The sequence below is a fragment of the Humulus lupulus genome, chromosome 1 (assembly GCF_963169125.1).
Source record: "Humulus lupulus chromosome 1, drHumLupu1.1, whole genome shotgun sequence".
NCBI lineage: Eukaryota > Viridiplantae > Streptophyta > Magnoliopsida > Rosales > Cannabaceae > Humulus > Humulus lupulus.
In genome coordinates, this window is record NC_084793.1 from 198,901,497 (window position 1) to 198,921,420 (window position 19,924).

The window sequence follows — 19,924 nt, forward strand, 5'->3', positions numbered from 1 at the left end:
TGAAGAGTTGCAACCTTCTCCCGATCCTGGAAAGATTGGGCCTCAGCTGCCTCCAGGAGGGCCTTGGTCGATTCCTCCGAGCCCCAAACACAAAGAAGCTTCGCCTGCAGACTATCCACCAAATTTTTGTGGTTAGCTTCCTTCCTAGACAGAGTTTCCTCAAGTTGGAACCGAACCCGGGCGGCCTCCTCGCGATCAGCCTGAACCTGAGAAGCCTCCTTGGCCATGGCCTCCCTAGCGGCTTCCTATTGGTTCACGACCCCCTCCAGCTCCATGTAGGCCATCTCCAACTTCGTCGCCATCACCGCCATAAGGTCAGCGTTCTTGTGGGCCAGCAGCGCATCCTGGAACAAGCCAAAGTTAGAAAACGTACGGGTAAAAAGTGTGGTAAAGTAAAAGATCATGCGAACATATAACTTATAGTAGTGGCCTAGTGACGAATGGCCTGGAGATGAACAAGGCATCTTGATTGGACATGGTCGTTCCAACCTGGGCCAGCAGATCCGCAGCTAGCGGAGCCGTGTCCTACCCCAACTTGGGACGAAACCCAGTCTCAGCAACGAGCCGGTCCACGATTGGTTGCAAAGCGCTAAAGGCGGTCGGGCGCTCGGCGAACTCCACCTTTCGCCAGATAGTTAAGGCCCAATAGACTTCCTCCCATTTGTCCTAGCCATCTTCCTAGGCCCGGGACACCATCCTCGTCCTCTCCTCCTGGAGGACCATGTCCCCCTCCTCGGGGAAGGCCGGATTGACAAGGAGCACGGGGGCCTCCGGGATCTCCCAAGTGACAATAAGGCTCTCCCCAGAAGAATGCTCCTCGGCCAGGGTAAGATATTTGGTCCTAGCCCTCTTGGCCCGGTTCGCGGACTAGCTAGTGGCCAAGTCCGCAACTCTTTTCTCTGACCCCTGATTCACCAAGGGTTCCTGCTCCAAATTGATAACCGGGAGATGAGCGGGCGAGGATGGAACGACTTCAGTGCGTACCGTCGGGAGAATAGTCATGGCTGGAGTCCTCTCGGCAACCTCTGGGTCCGGTCTCGAATCCCCGAGGACCAACTCGAGCACCTTCTTCTTGGGCAGGCCCTTGGCGACCTTCTTCGCCAATGCTTTGGCCGCAGCCACCCGGGCCTCCATCATCTCCTTCATCTTGGCCACAGGGTTAGACATGTCTGAATCGTCTGAAATGGACAAACAGAAAACAGTCAGCAAGATATATGAATGGGGATAGAAACAAAAAATAAAGCAAATATTAGCTAAGGTTCGTCGGGACGAACCCTTATCTAAACTTTCTAATAAAATATTGCTATTTGTCAATTGTTATTCTACTTCACCTGTCTAATACAACTCTGTTAATTTCGTTTGTGCTAATTTCTTTTGGAGTATTTAATAACATTTAATTGATTTTTTATTGAAGAAAAATTATGCCATCAATTATTTAAATATATATTGCTTTATTAAAATTATATTGTGATATTTTGTTTGTGCTTTTTGGCAAGTCAAGTTCAAAAAGTTTGTTATTTTGCTTATACATGACATTCTATTACTTTTATATAATTTTGTTACATAAAATCTTTTCCATTTTTTTTTATGATAATCTGATTTTTATAGTAAATTTTTGTAATAAATTTTATTTTGTATAATTTGTTATCGAAGACTTTTATATTTTTTTTACACCAATAATCATTAATAAATAAATTAAAAAAACTCGAGTCTAAAATTTTCTCCAATTTTAATATTAACGAAATTATTTATTATACAAAAGGTTTAAAATACTATAAAATTAAAATATAAGTATATCAATATCGTCATATGAATGAAGAAAATAAATATACTATTTTAGTCACCAAAATTTATTCCATATTCTACTTTTTGTCTCTAAATTCTTAAAATTTTATAAAATTAAGTTTTGATGTTATAATTTATTTAAAAAAAAAACATTTGAACATTTTCTTTTAGTCAAATTATTTTTTAATGACTATAATAACATCAATTTATAAACATTAATATATTTAAATTTTATTTTTATAATTTTTTATTGCTCATACAAATAAAAAATTAAAATAATTATTTAAATTTAAAAAGAATTTTAAGATTATAAATTGAATGAAAAAACAAAAAATAAATTAACAGAATTATACAAAATTAATAGATGTCACTTATATACAAATTTTTTTTTTTAATATATATATATATGTGTATATTACAGCTACATGACATGACTTGCGAAAAAGTGCAAACAACATTGATTACAATATAATTTAATAAATGATATATTTAAATAATTAATGGCACAATTTTACTTCAATTAAAAAAATTAATTATATGTCATTAAGTACTCCAAAAAAATTAACACAAACAAAACTTACAGAATTGTGAAGTAAGTAATAATTAACAAATAGCAGCGTTTTATTAGAGGGACGGGTAACGACAGGTTACTCGGGATTTTTATTCATTCGACGTACACGCACCAATTGAATTCATTTAACCCAAAAAGAGTAAGACAAACAAATTAAGATAGACAAAAAGGCATGCAAATTACAACTATGCACAACCACACTATTACTCCTATTCAGCTCTCTCTCTCTCTGGATACGTACGTACAGAGCAGCACAAGAGAAACACGGATCTCCATTCACTGCTCACACAACATTCCTTTCCTTCTCTCTCCTCTTTTCCTCCGTAAAACCCGTCTCTCCATCCGTCGACTTTTCCTTCCAATTTTCTCTCTCTAACCGGGGCCTTGTCTTTCTTATTACATGATTTGACCATCATAAGATCGCACCCACTCTCCTCCTTCCACGTGTCACTTCTCATTGTATCAACTCTCCCTTTCTCCTCCTTCCCACTCCCCTCTCTCTCTCTCTCTCTAGAAATATAATTCATTTCTCTTTCTCTCTCTTGTTTTGATTCGATCATGTCATTTTGATCTGGATTTCATATTTCTAGCACTTTGCTTCACGTATATACAGGTATATATGCGTGTCAATATATTTATATATAATATACGTAAGCTCACGAACTACTACATCGGTTGATTATATATCTTTCTCAGATAATAATTTCTTCTCCTTAACCATGCAAAGCTAAACAAAATTTTAGGTTATTTCTTTTCTTTACTTGTCTTCTTTTCGATGATTTCATTTTCTTGAAAAATCAACTGTAATGTAGATTTTCTTTAGAATCTTGATTAATTTTCTGTGTGGTTCTTTTGATAGACCGGTGTATCATTGTTGTGATTCTCGTTAGAACGCGGTTCTGTCTGGTTAGCCGGAATTTTTTTTGGAAAAATGTGGTTATTATGAGTTTTCTTTGTTGGTAATACTTTCAGGGGTGGGTACGTTTAACGATCATCCGTACGTCGATTTATTCTTAAAAATCATATTTGTTTCTTGAGTTTGATTTTCACATTGCAAATTGCAAGGCCGGAAATTTGTGATTTCTGTTTGTTCAGCTAGAAAAACCGGGGGAAAATAATACGTACGGATTTTCCTTCTCCTTTCTAAAATTTCTCGACTAGGAAACCTTACGGGTAACGGACGCGTATCTTTAAAAATTGAATTCATTTCTTGATTTTCTAATATTATGTGGCTTTGAAACTGAGCACAGGACAGGGAAATTGTGAAGTGCAGCGGGAGTAGTATTATAAGGACTCGAGGTTACAGCAATGTCGAACCTCGAGACGGGCCCCCAGGGGCTGACGAGGCGGCCGTCGCGCAGTGCCGCCACCACCTTCTCGACGGAGGTTTTCGACAACGAGGTGGTTCCTTCGTCGCTGGCTTCCATCGTTCCCATCCTCCGGGTCGCCAACGAAATCGAGAACGAGCGACCTCGCGTCGCCTATCACTGTAATACCTTCTCCGTACAGCTTTCATTTGTGGGTTTGTATTGATTTTCAAAGTATTTTAAGAAAATGTTCTCTGAAATGGTTTCTCTGTTTTTTCTTCACAAGGCCGATTTTACGCGTTTGAGAAAGCTCACCGGTTGGATCCCAGCTCTAGCGGGCGTGGTGTGAGGCAGTTCAAAACGTTGCTCCTTCAACGTTTGGAGAGGGTAATATAATTGTCCTTTTTTTTAGTGTATATATTTACTCTCTCTCTCTCTATATATGTAAAAATATGATCATATACTGGTAAGGTATTGCTTTAGAAATTTATTTCCATATCTGCTATGCAATTAAATGAACGTGTCAGAAGGTGGTGAGCTAGGTAGAGTACTATGCATTGACTGTTACATGTTATTTTCTTTCCATTTTAACATTTTACCCGATCAGGTTATTTAGACGTCCATCATATATATATTTGTCTTAGCTACTACTCTTTTATTGAATGAATGACGTTGAAATGAAAATTTTACGATAATTATAACATAGTCCGAATAGGAAGGATATCTTATATTATTTATGATTATTAAAAAAAACCTTACAAATTGGCGAAAGCTGTGTCAATTGTTACGTACTTTTTTAGGAAAACAAATAGCTATTATCATATTTAAATCACATGTCAGTCTACTAGTGCTTACAGTTATGTTTTTATTTATGTTATATATTAAAATAACAGGATTAAGCGATATACAATTTATTATCTCAGAATATTTTTTTTCAACAATCAAAGAATAAGTAAATTGAAGTAAAGGATTTGCAATTTTTTTTTTCAAACGTCTCTATCCCAATTTTTCCGATCATGTTTAGGCATTCATGACTAGTAATATCAATCTCTTATTGGTCTATTTTTATTACTTATGAATCGTGTGAATCTCTATAATGGTGCACATTTTTTAGTTTACTATGATATATTCGTGTTTGGTAGTACTTGATTTTAGCTCATTCTACTTTTAAATTTATGTTATTCTTACGCTTCAATCCCTTTAGCCTATATTTGTGTCTAACTGTATTGATTTCTGTTTTCTTTTTCTTTCAAGTTTGTCGATTTTTTATTCTTTTTAATGACCAATTTTAATGTTCGCAAAATTAGTATTTGGTATTTTTTTTAAAGGGTCCCCAACACTTTCATACTAATTTAAAGAATTAATATTACAGTATAAACAATTCTATATATTAAGCAATGTTCACACTTTCTTTTTTATTTCTATTCCTACTTTAAAAAAATTATGTTGCATTTTAAAGTAAAATATTAACAAAAACTTATATAATTAAGTTTGCTATGACTATTTTTTATTTTTATCTTTAGCTAGCTACATACTGTCAGTGTTATATATGAGGCACCCTTTTGTGATGTAACCAACACTAGTTTTAATTATGTTATGCAACACATTTTGAGACCAGCAGTTATTATATGCTTATTTATTTGTAATTGTTTTTATCATACTTACTATTTTTATTTATTTATTGAATAAATATAGGAAAACAAAATAGAACAAAAGGCTAAAAAATAGAATTGTAATTACGTTAGTGCTTATCTACTATTTACAATAGTAGTCCAAGAAAAAAATTGAAGAAATAATATTAGTATGAATATCAAAGAAAAAATAATGTCATAGAGATAATTCTGGAATTAATAAACTAGTATGATTGATTTAGAAACTAAAATAACGAGTTCTGTTTGTTTGTGATTTTAAATTCAGGTTTTAATATATATATAATTAAGTATACTTCGTGAGTATCATATATTGAGTGTTTTTTGTTTGTTTGTTTGTTTGTTTTTTTTTTTTGTTGTTTTTGAAAGAAAAGACGAGAGGCTGAGTTGGTCTACCTCAACAAAATAATATTGGAATTAGGAAAATTTACGAATTGACTTAACTACTACTATTTACTTGGTAAAGCTCCATCTTTTCGTTGAGATTAATATAAAGAATTCACTGAGAATCAGCTGACGCCAACATGAAATTACTCTTTTCTTTTTTAATCCTTGGTCCGACTTTTTTCACGTTCTTGCCAATGTGACCAATTCTTCTGCACATTATTGTCAAAAGTGGTCTATTCCATGGAATAGAAAAAACTAACTTCAAGTTTATTTAATTCAGGACAATTCGTCAAGTCTTGCTTCTCGGGTTAAAAAAACAGATGCAAGGGAAATCGAGAGCTTCTATCAGCAATACTATGAACACTACATCAGAGCTCTTGACCAGGGAGAACAAGCAGATAGGTTAGTCACGTTGTTAAGAAAAACATTTAAAGGAACGCTCTTTCCCAAGTTTTCTTTAAGCAAGTTCGAAGACATGCTTGTTTTTATACTACTTTCGTTGAAACTGTAATAGAGCCCAACTCGCCAAGGCTTACCAGACCGCGGGAGTTCTTTTTGAAGTGCTCTGTGCCGTTAACAAGAGTGAGAAGGTTGAAGAAGTTGCTCCTGAGGTTAGTCTAACTCTCGCTCACGGCTCATCATTATCTTATAGTGTTTGTCTGCTCACAAACAAATTGACTGGTGTTATTCATCAATATTATGGAACAGATAATAGCGGCTGCAAGAGATGTCCAAGAAAAAACGGAGATTTATACACCATATAACATTCTCCCTCTGGATTCAGCTGGGGCTTCTCAATCTATCATGCAGCTTGATGAGGTATTCCTTCTCCTACTCTAGACTTGCTCTCGCATTGTGTTTCTTAGTACTTACAATTTATCTATTCCTGTTATTAACAGGTCAAGGCTGCCGTAGCTGCCTTGTGGAACACTCGAGGCTTGAATTGGCCGCATGCATTCGAGCAGCACAGGCAGAAAGCTGGGGATTTAGACCTCCTTGATTGGCTAAGAGCCATGTTCGGATTCCAGGCATGTGTATTTGACTGTTAGAAGAAAATAATAGTAGAATTAGTTTATAATAATTGCATGATCTCTTGAAAGCAGCTTTTGGTTTTAATGTATTGATTGCTGCAGAGAGACAATGTCAGGAACCAGAGAGAGCATCTGATTCTGCTGCTTGCTGATGCTCATATAAGGCTTCAGCCTAAGGCTGAACCACTTAACAAGGTATGCATTAATTACCCTACTTCAATTTTAATGTTATAGCATCATTCTTCCTTTGATAAAATTGTTGTTTTACTTTTGTGCTGTGAAAATCATTCCTTTTATATGCAGCTTGATGATCGAGCTGTTGACATAGTTATGAGCAAGCTCTTTAAGAACTATAAGACTTGGTGTAAATTTTTGGGCCGAAAACATAGTTTAAGGTGAGATATAACAGTATCTATGTGCATTTCTGTTTTCAACTTTTGAAATAAAATTTAGTTTTACAGTTCATTTTATGCTTAATTCATGTCTTGTAAATCTGTGCAGGCTTCCTCAAGGTCAGCAAGAGATACAGCAGAGGAAAATTCTCTACATGGGTTTATACTTTCTCATCTGGGGAGAAGCAGCAAACGTCCGCTTCATGCCCGAGTGTTTATGCTACATTTTTCATAATGTGAGTGGCATACTACCTTCTTTGTTTTCTTTTATATAAATGTTATTTTATCAATTGTACGATATGTCTTAACCTTATCAGTAACAAAGTCCAGTGATATGTTTAGATGGCATATGAACTGCATGGCTTATTAGCCGGAAATGTCAGCATTGTTACTGGTGAAAATATCAAGCCTTCCTATGGTGGGGATGATGAGGCATTTTTACGTAAGGTTATAACACCCCTTTACCGTGTTATTGAAAAGGTATGATACAGCAACAACATGGGAAGTGTCAGCAAGTTTCTGTTCTTATGTGTTTTAGTCAATTTTATTATTCATTTATAATACTACAGGAGTCAAACAAGAGTGGAAATGGAAAAGCTCCTCACTCCGGTTGGTGCAATTATGATGACCTGAATGAGTATTTCTGGTATGGTCGGAGTCATTTCAACTTCTTATAAAGATTTGACTGTTTTGGGCTATCTTAAGTTGATTCTTCCATCTGCATTTATAAATTTTAAGGTCATCTCATTGCTTCTCTCTTGGCTGGCCAATGCGTGATGATGGTGATTTTTTCAAATCCACTCGTGATTTGAAACAGGTGCCCTAAGCAGTTACACTAGTTTTCTCAAATTCTTCTATGGAATTTTGGTGCTTAATACAATGTCATTGTCAGGGAAGAAAGGGTCCTCGAAGAAAGTCTGGAAGCACGGGGAAGTCATACTTTGTTGAAACTCGAACATTTTGGCACATTTTTAGAAGTTTTGATCGACTATGGACATTTTATGTGCTTACTCTACAGGTATTAAATTTTGTAATAGAGAGGATAGAGCTGACTGTATTTTGACATGTTCTAGTTGGATACCCATATCATTTGTTTATTATTAATGTTTGTTTATTCGCAGGCAATGATCATTATTGCATGGAAAGGAATTTCACCAATAGACATTTTCCGAAAGGATGTCCTGTACCACCTATCTAGTATTTTCATCACAGCAGCTTTTCTTCGCTTACTTCAAAGTATGATGATCTTAACTAAAAGTTCTAAGTGATTTATTTAAAATGTTTTATTTTAAAACTGCAGGAATCAGTAATTCTGGCTGATGCTTTGTTTATTTAAGTACTCTGGTTTCTTATGTTAGTTATTATCATACTGTCACATGAAAATACTTTATATGCATAATTTGAATGATAGCAGGAAAAATATATTGAAGAAACTGATTATATTTTCTTTTTATTATATTTTTAAGAAAAATACTTATGAAACGTAACAGAGTTATAAGTAAAGGATTTATGGATATTCCTTATAAGAAGATTTATCCCCAAACAAGAGATGTGATGAATATTTTTTAACTCTTAATGCAGCTGCTAATATTTTACGAAGCATGTAGTTTTATGAAGAACAATTTTGTCTTTTATGCATACTAAATAGTTGTAACAGTTTTTGGCCATAGAAGTGTGCATTATGGTTTGTCATTAATTCCTTCTTCATTTTAGGTATATTGGACCTGTTTTTGAATTTCCCGGGATATCATAGGTGGAAGTCTACTGATGTACTGAGAAATCTTCTCAAGATAATTGTTAGTCTTGCATGGGTTGTAATTCTTCCGCTCTTTTACGTGCATTCCTTTAAGGGAGCCCCTGTCCAAATCAGAGATATGCTTTCATTTCTTAAGCAAGTAAATGGTGTTCCTCCTTTTTACATCCTTGCCGTTGCAATATATTTGCTTCCAAATGTGCTTGCAGCAGCTTTATTCATATTCCCAATGCTCCGGCGTTGGATTGAAAATTCAGACTGGCACATTATACGGTTCCTCTTATGGTGGTCACAGGTACTTGTACCATTCTGCTCTTGTTATCGTACCAGTTATGTCTTTCATATTTTCCTTGGATTAAAATAATAACATAAGACCAGAAGTACAGATTCGACGGATATATCGAATAACATTTTACTTGAAAATAGAAGTCGGGTCAAATTTGTTTAAATAACTGCGACTATGATAGGTATTAAGTGTATTCTAATGAAGCTGGCTAACTAAACATCTGCCATATTTATGAAACCCTCATCCAGCAGCATTGCATATTCAGGACAACGGTGATCACAAATACTTCTTTGGGGTTACACTAACATGTACTCTTAATATAATTACAGTTGTTCATTATAAAAAAAAAATCATGTTTTTCTTTCTTTTCCTTTCCTTCTCTTTTTTCCTGTATGCGCAGAGTCAGCAGAATATTTAGTATTCTAGATAAATAACTTGACTATGTATGATAATTGAAATCATTGATTCAAAGTTAAGTTCTGTTAGATTATTGCTCGTATGATGCTAAGAATTTGGAATTCAACAAAGTCCGTGTTTAAGGCTGACATATATCTGATTAGCTTAAGTCTGCATCAGAGGAACTACTTACTGGTGTAATTAGTTCATACATATTATTCAGCTTTTGCTTTCTTTTCCTCTGTTTATAATGATATTAGTTTCCATTACACTTGAATATATTTGGAAACCAATTATTTTTTAATATTTTCTAAATTGCTCCAACCTTTTGTATTTAAAAAAATTGTAATTTATATGTTTTTTTAATGGATTATTTATTCTCTGCAGCCCAGAATATACATTGGGAGAGGGATGCACGAAAGTCAATTTTCACTTATAAAGTGAGAATGTCAATAATTATGCTTACTAAATCTGTATTTTTTTGGTTGAAACCTGTGTAATTGTTCTTATTTCTTTGGATTTTCAGGTATACAATTTTTTGGGTGATACTTTTGTGCTCCAAGCTTGCATTCAGCTATCTTGCTCAGGTTTTATTTAGATATTTAATATGTATATCTTTTTATCCATATGTTGTTAGACAATGTGCGATTGTTAAGCTGGTTCTTAGTTAACTTTTCGTTTGTCTCTTCCCAGATTAAACCTCTAGTGAAGCCAACAAAAGATATAATGAGTATTCACAGAGTTGAATATGAATGGCATGAGTTCTTCCCCAAGGGTATTACTTGTCGCTTCTTCTTGTGACATGAGCATTCACAGAATTAACTTGTTTTCTATGCTAATACTCTCTTTCCAATGCAGCTCAAAACAACTATGGAGCGGTCGTGTCACTTTGGGCACCAGTTATCATGGTCCTTTTGCTACATCTTTCCTTAAGTTTGACATAATGGTTCATTAATGTGCTCTTGTATAAATGAAACTTCTTGCTGGCATTGATGAGACACCTCATACTGTCCCCCATCATATGCAGGTTTATTTTATGGATACACAAATTTGGTATTCAGTTTATTCAACTTTATATGGTGGTGTCATTGGGGCCTTTGATCGTCTAGGAGAGGTAATCGATTTGATTATTATTTTTCGTACATCAATTTAATTTAATGCAAGTTGTATGTTATGTTTCCTGTTCACTTCTTGGGATAGCCTGGTAATGAATGAAATCAATACTTTCTTATCTACTCATTCTTATAGTAACAGTTGTCATTGATTAAAGCATGCCCACTTTCTTACAGATACGAACATTGGGGATGCTTAGATCAAGGTTCCAGTCCTTACCTGGTGCATTCAACACATATCTGGTGCCTTCAGATAGGTCGCAGAAAAGAGGATTTTCTTTTGCCAAGCGTTTTGCTGAGGTTGCTTTTAAAAAAAAATGTACTGTTTCATGGCATTAGCAATGGTATAGATTCCTTCAATATATCTTTGTTTGCACTTCACCCTGCAGATTACAGCAAGCAGGAGAAGCGAAGCTGCAAAATTTGCACAATTGTGGAATGAAGTTATATGTAGCTTCCGAGAGGAAGATCTCATTAGTGACAGGAAAGGCCTAAAATTCAGTCATTTTTTAACTAACTTGTGTTCATCAGTTTATTAAAGATATACTTGGTTCCTTTACTTCAGGGAAATGGATTTGTTGCTAGTTCCTTATTCATCAGATCCAGGGCTGAAGATTATTCAGTGGCCACCTTTTTTGCTTGCTAGCAAGGTAAGTATAAACATTTTGAGATCTTACATATGTTACCGGCCTTATTTGACCTTTTCTTTTTACCTCTGCAGATACCAATAGCATTGGACATGGCAGCTCAATTTAAATCCAGGGATTCTGATCTCTGGAAGCGTATATGTGCTGATGAATACATGAAATGTGCAGTGATTGAATGTTATGAATTTTTCAAGCATGTCTTGAGCATTCTTGTGGTTGGAGATAATGAAAAAAGGTTATATTGGCAGCAATTGGTTTCTCTACAAGTAGAATATATAATTCTGTTTGTTTCAGTTTCTAGAAATCGAAGAGTCCGAATAAAACTAATGTCTAGTTTTGTAGTCTATAATGTAAATGAGTTACAGTTCTTACGGTTTCTGAAACTTCTTTGTCACACTTAAAATTTGCTCTTACATATCAAGATTTCAAAACAAAATTTAAAAACTGGAAAAGGTACTGGGTAATTACGTTGTTTTTTTTTAAAAAAAATGTAATTTTTCCATTACTCTTATATCTGGGAACACTTGATTTTGATCTTTGCATTTTTGGCTATACTGTTTCTAGTTTTTCATGTATGAGCTAAATTTCAACGATTTTTCTTCTTTTTTTTTTTCCTTTTAACACCACAGATTGATTTCATTTACGCCAAGTCATTTATGCTTGAACCAAATAACATGTACCATAATGCAACCTGTAGAAATTACAAAAAAGTGTTTTATATATTATTGAGCGTGGATATCAATAATTATTATAGTCTCATCCTATATAAAATGTTGCTATACATTCTAATATGATTTTATGGTTTGCAGGATAATTAGCATCATTATTAAAGAAGTTGAAAGTAGCATCTCAAAAAATCTGCTTCTTGCAAACTTCAGAATGGGTCCTTTACCTACTCTTTGCAAGAAATTTGTGGAGCTTGTAGAGATCTTGGTAAATTATTAGAAGAGAGCATATATGTAATTATATAAACAGTACATGCTTAGCTTGAAAATTCAATAAACTTTATTATTACAACTTCTTTGTTGCAGAAAGACGCTGAACCATCCAATAAAGATACTGTGGTGTTGTTGCTGCAAGATATGTTGGAAGTTGTCACCCGTGACATGATGGTGAATGAGCTCAGGTAGGTTTAACATTAGGCCATTCTATCTGAAGCAATTGTTGTGAGTTTTAAAAGTTGAATTGTAGTTCATCAACTTTTTTCATGTTATACCTTTCAGGGAATTACTTGAAGTTGGTCATAGCAGCAAGGATACTGGGAGACAACTTTTTGCAGGTACTGATACAAGACCTGCCATAGCATTCCCCCCAGTTGTCACAGCTCAGTGGGAAGAACAGGTATAAAAATTTAGACTCAGATGCATTTTAACTGCAATCTGTTGTAACTATTTAACTGAAACATGCTTATTGCTTGCCATCATTCTAGATAAGACGCCTATACCTCTTGTTGACAGTGAAGGAATCTGCTACTGATGTACCAACTAACCTCGAAGCATGTAGAAGAATCTCATTTTTCACAAATTCACTGTTCATGGATATGCCACGTGCCCCCAAAGTCCGGAAAATGCTTTCTTTCAGGTTCAATAAAAGTTCTTAACTCATAAACATGGAACATATTAATTCCATACGCCTGAACCTTCTTGAAACTAGTCAGGGTACTTGTAATTAGAATAGCAAGGTCTTTTAAGGCCTCAGCATATGATCTACCAGTACCTTTCAAAACCCAGAAAGTGGCCTGTAGCTTCTACTGGCATTATTTCATATATATTTTTTTTAACGTTGAATATTTAAAAGCATATATTATTTCACTTACTTTTTCCTGGGGGTTATATTCATGGAACAAATTGGCTAGGAGTTTAGTGTATGTTTCTATCCTTGTATGTGCAGGATATATTTTATCTGCAATATATTATATTCTTGCAGCCAGCATAGCTTAGGCTCATAAAATGAAATATTGACTGCATGATTTGTATCTTAATTTCCTGCTACTGGCAGTGTCATGACTCCATACTACAGTGAGGAGACAGTTTACTCTAAAACTGACCTTGAGTTGGAAAATGAAGATGGTGTATCAATCTTATATTACTTGCAGAAAATTTTCCCAGGTGTGTGATTCTGTCTTTTAACTTTGTTTCACAGTAAATTTTCTATTTGATTTAATGACCACATTTTGAATTCGGTATTTAATCATTTTGCAACTTGCAGATGAGTGGAATAACTTCATGGAGCGAATTAATTGTAAAAAAGATAGCGAGATATGGGAAACTGAGGAAAACATTTTACAGCTTCGTCACTGGGTCTCCCTAAGAGGACAAACTCTCTGCAGAACAAGTATTGGATGCATTCCTTTCTCATGTTTCATAGTATTAATCAACTTGTTGTACTGACTATTTTTTGTGTTTCAGTTCGAGGAATGATGTACTACAGACGAGCTTTGAAGCTTCAGGCTTTCCTTGACATGGCTAATGAAAGTGGTAAGAGTATTTTCACCCAAATCTTTAACCAAGAGACTTCTAAAGATCTTGTTGCAAACTCTAGTGCCTTCATATATTAAGGCCTTTTCGGGATTGTAGCTTTTACAGAAATCATCAACTATTCTGTCTTCTGAAAACAATATCTCAGTTGCTTCATAAAATTTATCGTGCATCTTTCTGTGTTCTAGTCAATTTTATTTCACTTGAAAAAACAGGATTGTGCTAAAAAATCATGCAAAAGTTATTAAAGCTTTAGAAGTTTAGAATCAATCTAACAAACTCTTACTTCCTAGTCCTCTTTTTTTGGGTTTTAGGAATCAATGTCTATCAAGCTCTTAGTTCTTAGTACACTTTAATTGTGCATGTTTATTATATGCCAGTGGTGTTTGCCTATGAACACAATCAATCTTTTTCCTGATCTCTGTCCATATGAGGTAGTGTAAGTAGTTATATTTTCTTTATGTTTGTAATTTCTTGCTGTGAACAGAGATACTTGGAGGCTACAAAGCCATAACAGTTCCATCAGAGGAAGATAAAAAAAGTCAAAGATCTCTTTATGCACAATTAGAAGCAGTTGCTGACATGAAATTCACATATATCGCTACCTGTCAAAACTATGGCAACCAGAAGCGAAGTGGAGATCGTCGTGCAACAGACATCCTGAACTTGATGGTCAAGTATGTTCTCCGTTTGTTAATTAATGTTACATGTCATTTCTTCATTTCATTCAAAAATTTGATTTTTTTCCTTTGTACAGTAATCCTTCTCTTAGGGTGGCATATATTGATGAAGTTGAAGAGAATGAAGGAGGAAAAGTACATAAAGTTTATTATTCAGTTTTGGTGAAAGCTGTTGATAATCTTGATCAGGTAAATATTGAGAACAATAATTGTGCTTCTATGCCTTATGATATACAACTGATTGTTTTGGTACCGGTTTAAAGGAAATATATCGGATAAAATTACCGGGTTCAGCCAAGATAGGAGAAGGAAAGCCAGAAAACCAAAACCATGCTATAATTTTCACGAGAGGAGAAGCTCTCCAGACGATTGACATGAATCAGGTAACCATTAGAATTTGAAGTTATCTTATGTTGTCTTTTGAATTAAGGCCAAGTTTGAGGCTTAAAGCTTCCAAATTTCTGTAGGACAATTACTTGGAAGAAGCTTTAAAAATGCGTAACCTTTTGGAAGAATTCAATGAGGATCATGGGGTGCGTCCACCTACAATCTTGGGGGTTCGTGAGCATATTTTTACTGGAAGGTGGGAATGTTATTTCTTTTTTCTTTTCCATCCGGAGCTCCAATCTATTTTGTTTTAAAGTCAAGCTAATACATCTATAAATAATATGCACGGCAGTGTTTCTTCTCTGGCTTGGTTTATGTCAAATCAAGAAACGAGCTTTGTGACCATAGGTCAGAGAGTTCTCGCAAGACCTTTGAAGTAAGCTTTCTTAAACTTTATCCCTCGAAAGGAAACACAAAAGCAGCTTTGTTTAACTTTATCCTATGAGCAAGTCATTTGTCATGATTTATTACTTATTTTATAGTAGAGATAAATTTATTGGTACCCTTAATTGAGAGGAATCGTTGTAACGAAAATGAACACATGTTTTTATGTCATTTGAAAAATATTATTTTAATTATACAGTAAACTAATTTGTGTTACCTTTTTAATTTGCAAAATCCTATTAGCTATTTTCTCATTAAAATGCTCAATGGGTGTTATACATGTAAGTGGAAAGCATTTTTTTTTCAATCCTCTAGGATTGATATTCGATATCATACCTTTTTTTATTTTTATGTTACATTGTCATATTAGTCGGGGTGGGGATTGAACTCAATAAGAGTGTTACAGATTAGGCTAAGCCTAAGACCACATTCCGTATCATCATACCTTAAAACTGCATTGGTTTTCATCAGGGTTCGGTTTCACTATGGTCATCCAGACGTCTTCGACAGAATTTTTCACATTACTCGGGGTGGAATTAGTAAGGCTTCTCGTGGAATCAACTTGAGTGAGGATATCTTTGCTGGTAGAACTCTCAAGACTTCAAATAAATAAAAAATGATATTACACATTTAGCTATGGACACCAGGGATTTTCTTAACTTCTGGTTATATTGTTGGGTCTTCCAGGTTTCAACTCAACTCTAAGGCGAGGGAATGTCACTCACCACGAATATCTTCAGGTTGGAAAGGGTAGAGATGTTGGACTCAATCAAATCTCTCTCTTTGAAGCAAAAGTGGCTTGTGGCAATGGAGAGCAGACACTCAGTAGGGATATCTATCGATTAGGGCACCGTTTCGATTTCTTCCGCATGATGTCGTGCTATTTTACGACAGTAGGATTTTATGTCAATGCCATGGTAATTCTTATACTAGCTACTTAATGCGAAATTGAGATATTAGATAATAAGTAGTCTATATACAAGCCAGATGGTTCTCATATTTATTCTTGGTTGACTATATATCATCTCACTTGAAGAAAACAAGTTATTAGTAATCATGTGATGTCTTACTAGATTATCTCCTTTGATCCACGAAAATTAAAAAAAAAATTAAAAAATATAAAGAAGTATTTCCTCTGTTTCTTTTGTTGGGAGTTTATAATAGAGAAAATTTATTAATTATTATTTCATGCGGCGTGCTAAGTTTAAGAAAATAGTTAGTGGCGTAGTATTATCAGACAGAGATAAAAGATTTTCAGCTAGTCATATTTTAAACGTGGGAAAAAGATGGAACTTGTCACTTTTGTTAAGGTTACACTATCCAGAAACACAAAGTAGCAATTGTTTAATTATTATTTTTGGTTAAAATAAAAGGTTGTTAACTTCATCCTTTTTTTATTAATCATTTCTTTATTTTTCTTACGCAGTTGGTTGTCCTTACCGTGTATGTTTACTTGTACGGAAAACTTTACCTGTCATTGAGTGGACTAGAGAAAGCGATAGTGAAATTTGCTAGGGCCAAAGGAAACAATGCCCTGAAGGCTGCTATGGCTTCACAATCAGTTGTCCAATTAGGCTTGTTAATGGCCTTACCAATGATTATGGAAATCGGATTGGAGAGAGGGTTTCGAACTGCATTAGGGGACATGATAATTATGCAGCTGCAGCTTGCAGCCGTGTTTTTTACTTTTTCTCTTGGCACAAAGGTTCATTATTATGGACGAACTATCCTGCATGGTGGTGCAAAATACAGAGCAACTGGGCGTGGTTTTGTGGTCAAGCATGAGAAGTTTGCTGAGAATTATAGGATGTACTCAAGAAGTCACTTTGTGAAAGGGCTGGAACTTATGATATTGCTTATAGCATATCATATATATGGTTCCGCTGCACCTGATTCTGCTGCCTATACCTTCCTTACCTTCTCCATGTGGTTCTTAGTGGCATCTTTTCTGTTTGCACCTTTCCTTTTTAACCCTATGGGATTTGAATGGCAAAAGATTGTGGAAGATTGGGATGATTGGAGTAAGTGGACAAGCAGCCGTGGTGGTATTGGTGTGCCAGCAAATAAGAGCTGGGAATCCTGGTGGGATGAGGAACAAGAGCACTTACAGCACACTGGCTTCTTAGGACGGTTCTGGGAGATTGTTCTTTCTTTGCGCTTCTTTCTTTATCAGTATGGAATTGTATACCATTTAAATGTGGCCAGGAATGAAACAAGCATCATGGTGAGTGTATCATCTGTCATTGACATTTCTTGGCTTCATCTAAGGGGTTGCATCTTTATTAAATCCAAAAATGCTAGACTTTTTCTCTTCATACTGTCAATTACCAGTTGTGTATTTGAAAAATCAATATTCGTTCTTTTTGTCGAGTGGGATAGCAGAATCATTTCTCATCTTTTTGCATGGGATATGGAAGGATATTCTAAAAGGAATAATTTTAATGAGATCTAGCAATTCCTGTGAATAGGTCTATTTTATACTGAGAACTTTTGTAATATATAGAGAAAATATTGAAAGCTTTAATCTTTCCTTTTACTTTTATCCCAGGTTTATGGTCTCTCTTGGCTGGTCATTGTCGCTGTGATGGTCATCTTAAAGGTTCATGCTCCAAAAGCTCATGTGCGCTGAATGAAAATGATCTGTCTATGACCTGATTTATTTTACTGACCTCTGTACCCCTCTGAATTGCAGATCGTGTCCTTGGGTAGAAAGAAGTTCAGTGCAGACTTTCAGCTGATGTTCAGACTTCTCAAATTCTTGCTCTTCATTGGGTTCATAGTCACTCTCACTATCCTGTTTACGCTCCTTAACCTTACAGTTGGAGATATATTTGCAAGCCTACTAGCCTTCATGCCAACTGGATGGGCAATACTTCAGGTACATTTCCTGATGATTTAAACCTTCTTTCGTAGTCTCTCTTTTTTTTCCTCCCATTTTTTTTTTACCATTTATGTTCATTTTCCCCACTCTATTTTGGTGGAAAACATCCGAATGGTTTGTCGACTGAAAATCTTCCTAGTTGAATGACTCATTTTGAAAATGTAGTTTTATAACATCACTAGAGATTCAATTCAGTGCACGTGGGTTTTAAAGTAATACTATGCTCTTACTGAATTCAATGTTGTGGACAGATATCACAGTCTTTCAGGCCATTAGTGAAGGGCCTTGGATTCTGGGGATCTGTCAAAGCCTTGGGAAGAGGGTATGAATACATGATGGGGCTAGTAATTTTTGCACCAGTGGCTATACTGGCCTGGTTCCCGTTTGTATCAGAGTTTCAAACCAGATTGCTATTTAACCAAGCTTTCAGCCGAGGACTTCAGATTCAACGTATTTTGGCAGGTGGAAAGAAGAACAAGTAAACAATTTTCGTGCCAGAGTTCCTTACCCGAGGAGCATGAAAAAGATTCAGTTGCAAAAAAAGACAGCAGCCATATTCAGAGGACGGATTGTATTGATCTTAGCTTAAAATTGGAAGTTCAGCTACATTATGTTAAAAAAGAAAAGAAAAAAATAGCCCCCTTGTTCTGTGCTCTGTATCATCCTTGTAGCTTACAGAATTTTTCTTTAAACAAATTGAGTCCAATATTTTCTTCTTCTTCTTCTTCTTCTTCTTCTTTTGGAAAAGGAGTCCAATATTTTCAGTTGCCAGTAACTTACATTTGTGTATTGTAATATAAAAATGTCATGCACTGATGACTTTTTTCGGCAAATCTTTGCTTATGAATTTGCAGTTCTAGTGTGTATCTAACTTGATTACATCATATTTACATTACCGAGGCTAAGCTGCATTACAGCTTTTGCCACTAAATTTTTTTCTTTTCTTTTGAGTTCAGACCTTTTATTTATTTATTTATTGACAGTTCTAGAGTTAAAGACTTTTAATTGCATTTGTGTCCTGCCGTTTATTTTATGAGTAATATTAGAGAGGTTATTTAGGGTAATGCTAGAAATTTTAAATCATACATGAAATAAGTGTTGGTAATTGGTTTATCATGTGCGTAGCGGAATGCACCGGGCGGTGGGTCTAGAGATTTAAAAAAAATTAACATGCATACATTAATCAATAACATAGAAAAGATAAAGAATTGGAATATGTACCTCTACATCTCAAGACGCGAGTGGGAACATAGTTATGGTGAGAATTTTAGTGATTCTCAAGATATTCTCAACACATGAGATCTTGGAATTTTTAAATCTGACATAATTTTTAGGGAAATAGAAAATAATATGATATCTTTTTATCTTTCAAACTTAGAAGAAGAACCTAGAAACTCTTTTCTTCACATAGTTTTATAAAAAGAATAATAAATTCAAAATTTAAAATTCAAATTATTAAATAAATAAAAGAAATATGCAAGATTAGAGTTACATGCAGTATGATTAGAGTGTGTCACATGCTTTTTCAGGCCATGTGTCTTAACCACTTTTATTTATTTACTAGATTAGAAAATCTCGCTTCACGCAACATGTATAATAATTTTAAAACTATATATATATAAAGAATTTTATATTTTTCTAATGATGTGTTTGAGAAAAAAATAGTATATATAGTTGTAAGAAAATCTATATAAAGTCTTTTTAGTACTTGTGTTTATAATATTTATTGTTTAAATTAAAATAAAACAAAAATGGTCTTATATTGATAAATGCCAAAGTAAAATTAATTAAAAAAAACT

The 19,924-nt window shown here is 34.7% G+C and overlaps 1 protein-coding gene across 1 annotated transcript; it reads left to right on the forward strand.

Moving 5' to 3' along the window:
* The first annotated feature begins 3,588 nt into the window (after positions 1–3,588).
* Positions 3,589–18,942, forward strand: LOC133802295 (callose synthase 5). The gene is made up of 42 exons (XM_062240578.1): positions 3,589–3,845; positions 3,950–4,050; positions 5,980–6,101; positions 6,214–6,310; positions 6,408–6,518; positions 6,599–6,727; positions 6,833–6,925; positions 7,034–7,125; positions 7,232–7,358; positions 7,465–7,602; positions 7,692–7,768; positions 7,861–7,939; positions 8,015–8,140; positions 8,244–8,358; positions 8,836–9,170; positions 9,945–9,997; positions 10,084–10,144; positions 10,251–10,332; positions 10,416–10,465; positions 10,585–10,671; positions 10,847–10,969; positions 11,059–11,150; positions 11,232–11,319; positions 11,391–11,551; positions 12,126–12,249; positions 12,348–12,442; positions 12,540–12,657; positions 12,746–12,897; positions 13,315–13,424; positions 13,525–13,650; positions 13,725–13,793; positions 14,281–14,470; positions 14,551–14,662; positions 14,737–14,856; positions 14,941–15,056; positions 15,153–15,236; positions 15,716–15,828; positions 15,932–16,161; positions 16,671–17,468; positions 17,793–17,843; positions 17,937–18,122; positions 18,377–18,942. The coding sequence occupies exons 1-42, from the start codon at positions 3,665–3,667 to the stop codon at positions 18,605–18,607; spliced, it is 5,745 nt and encodes a 1,914-aa protein (XP_062096562.1). The 5' UTR covers positions 3,589–3,664; the 3' UTR covers positions 18,608–18,942.
* The last annotated feature ends 982 nt before the right edge of the window (positions 18,943–19,924 follow it).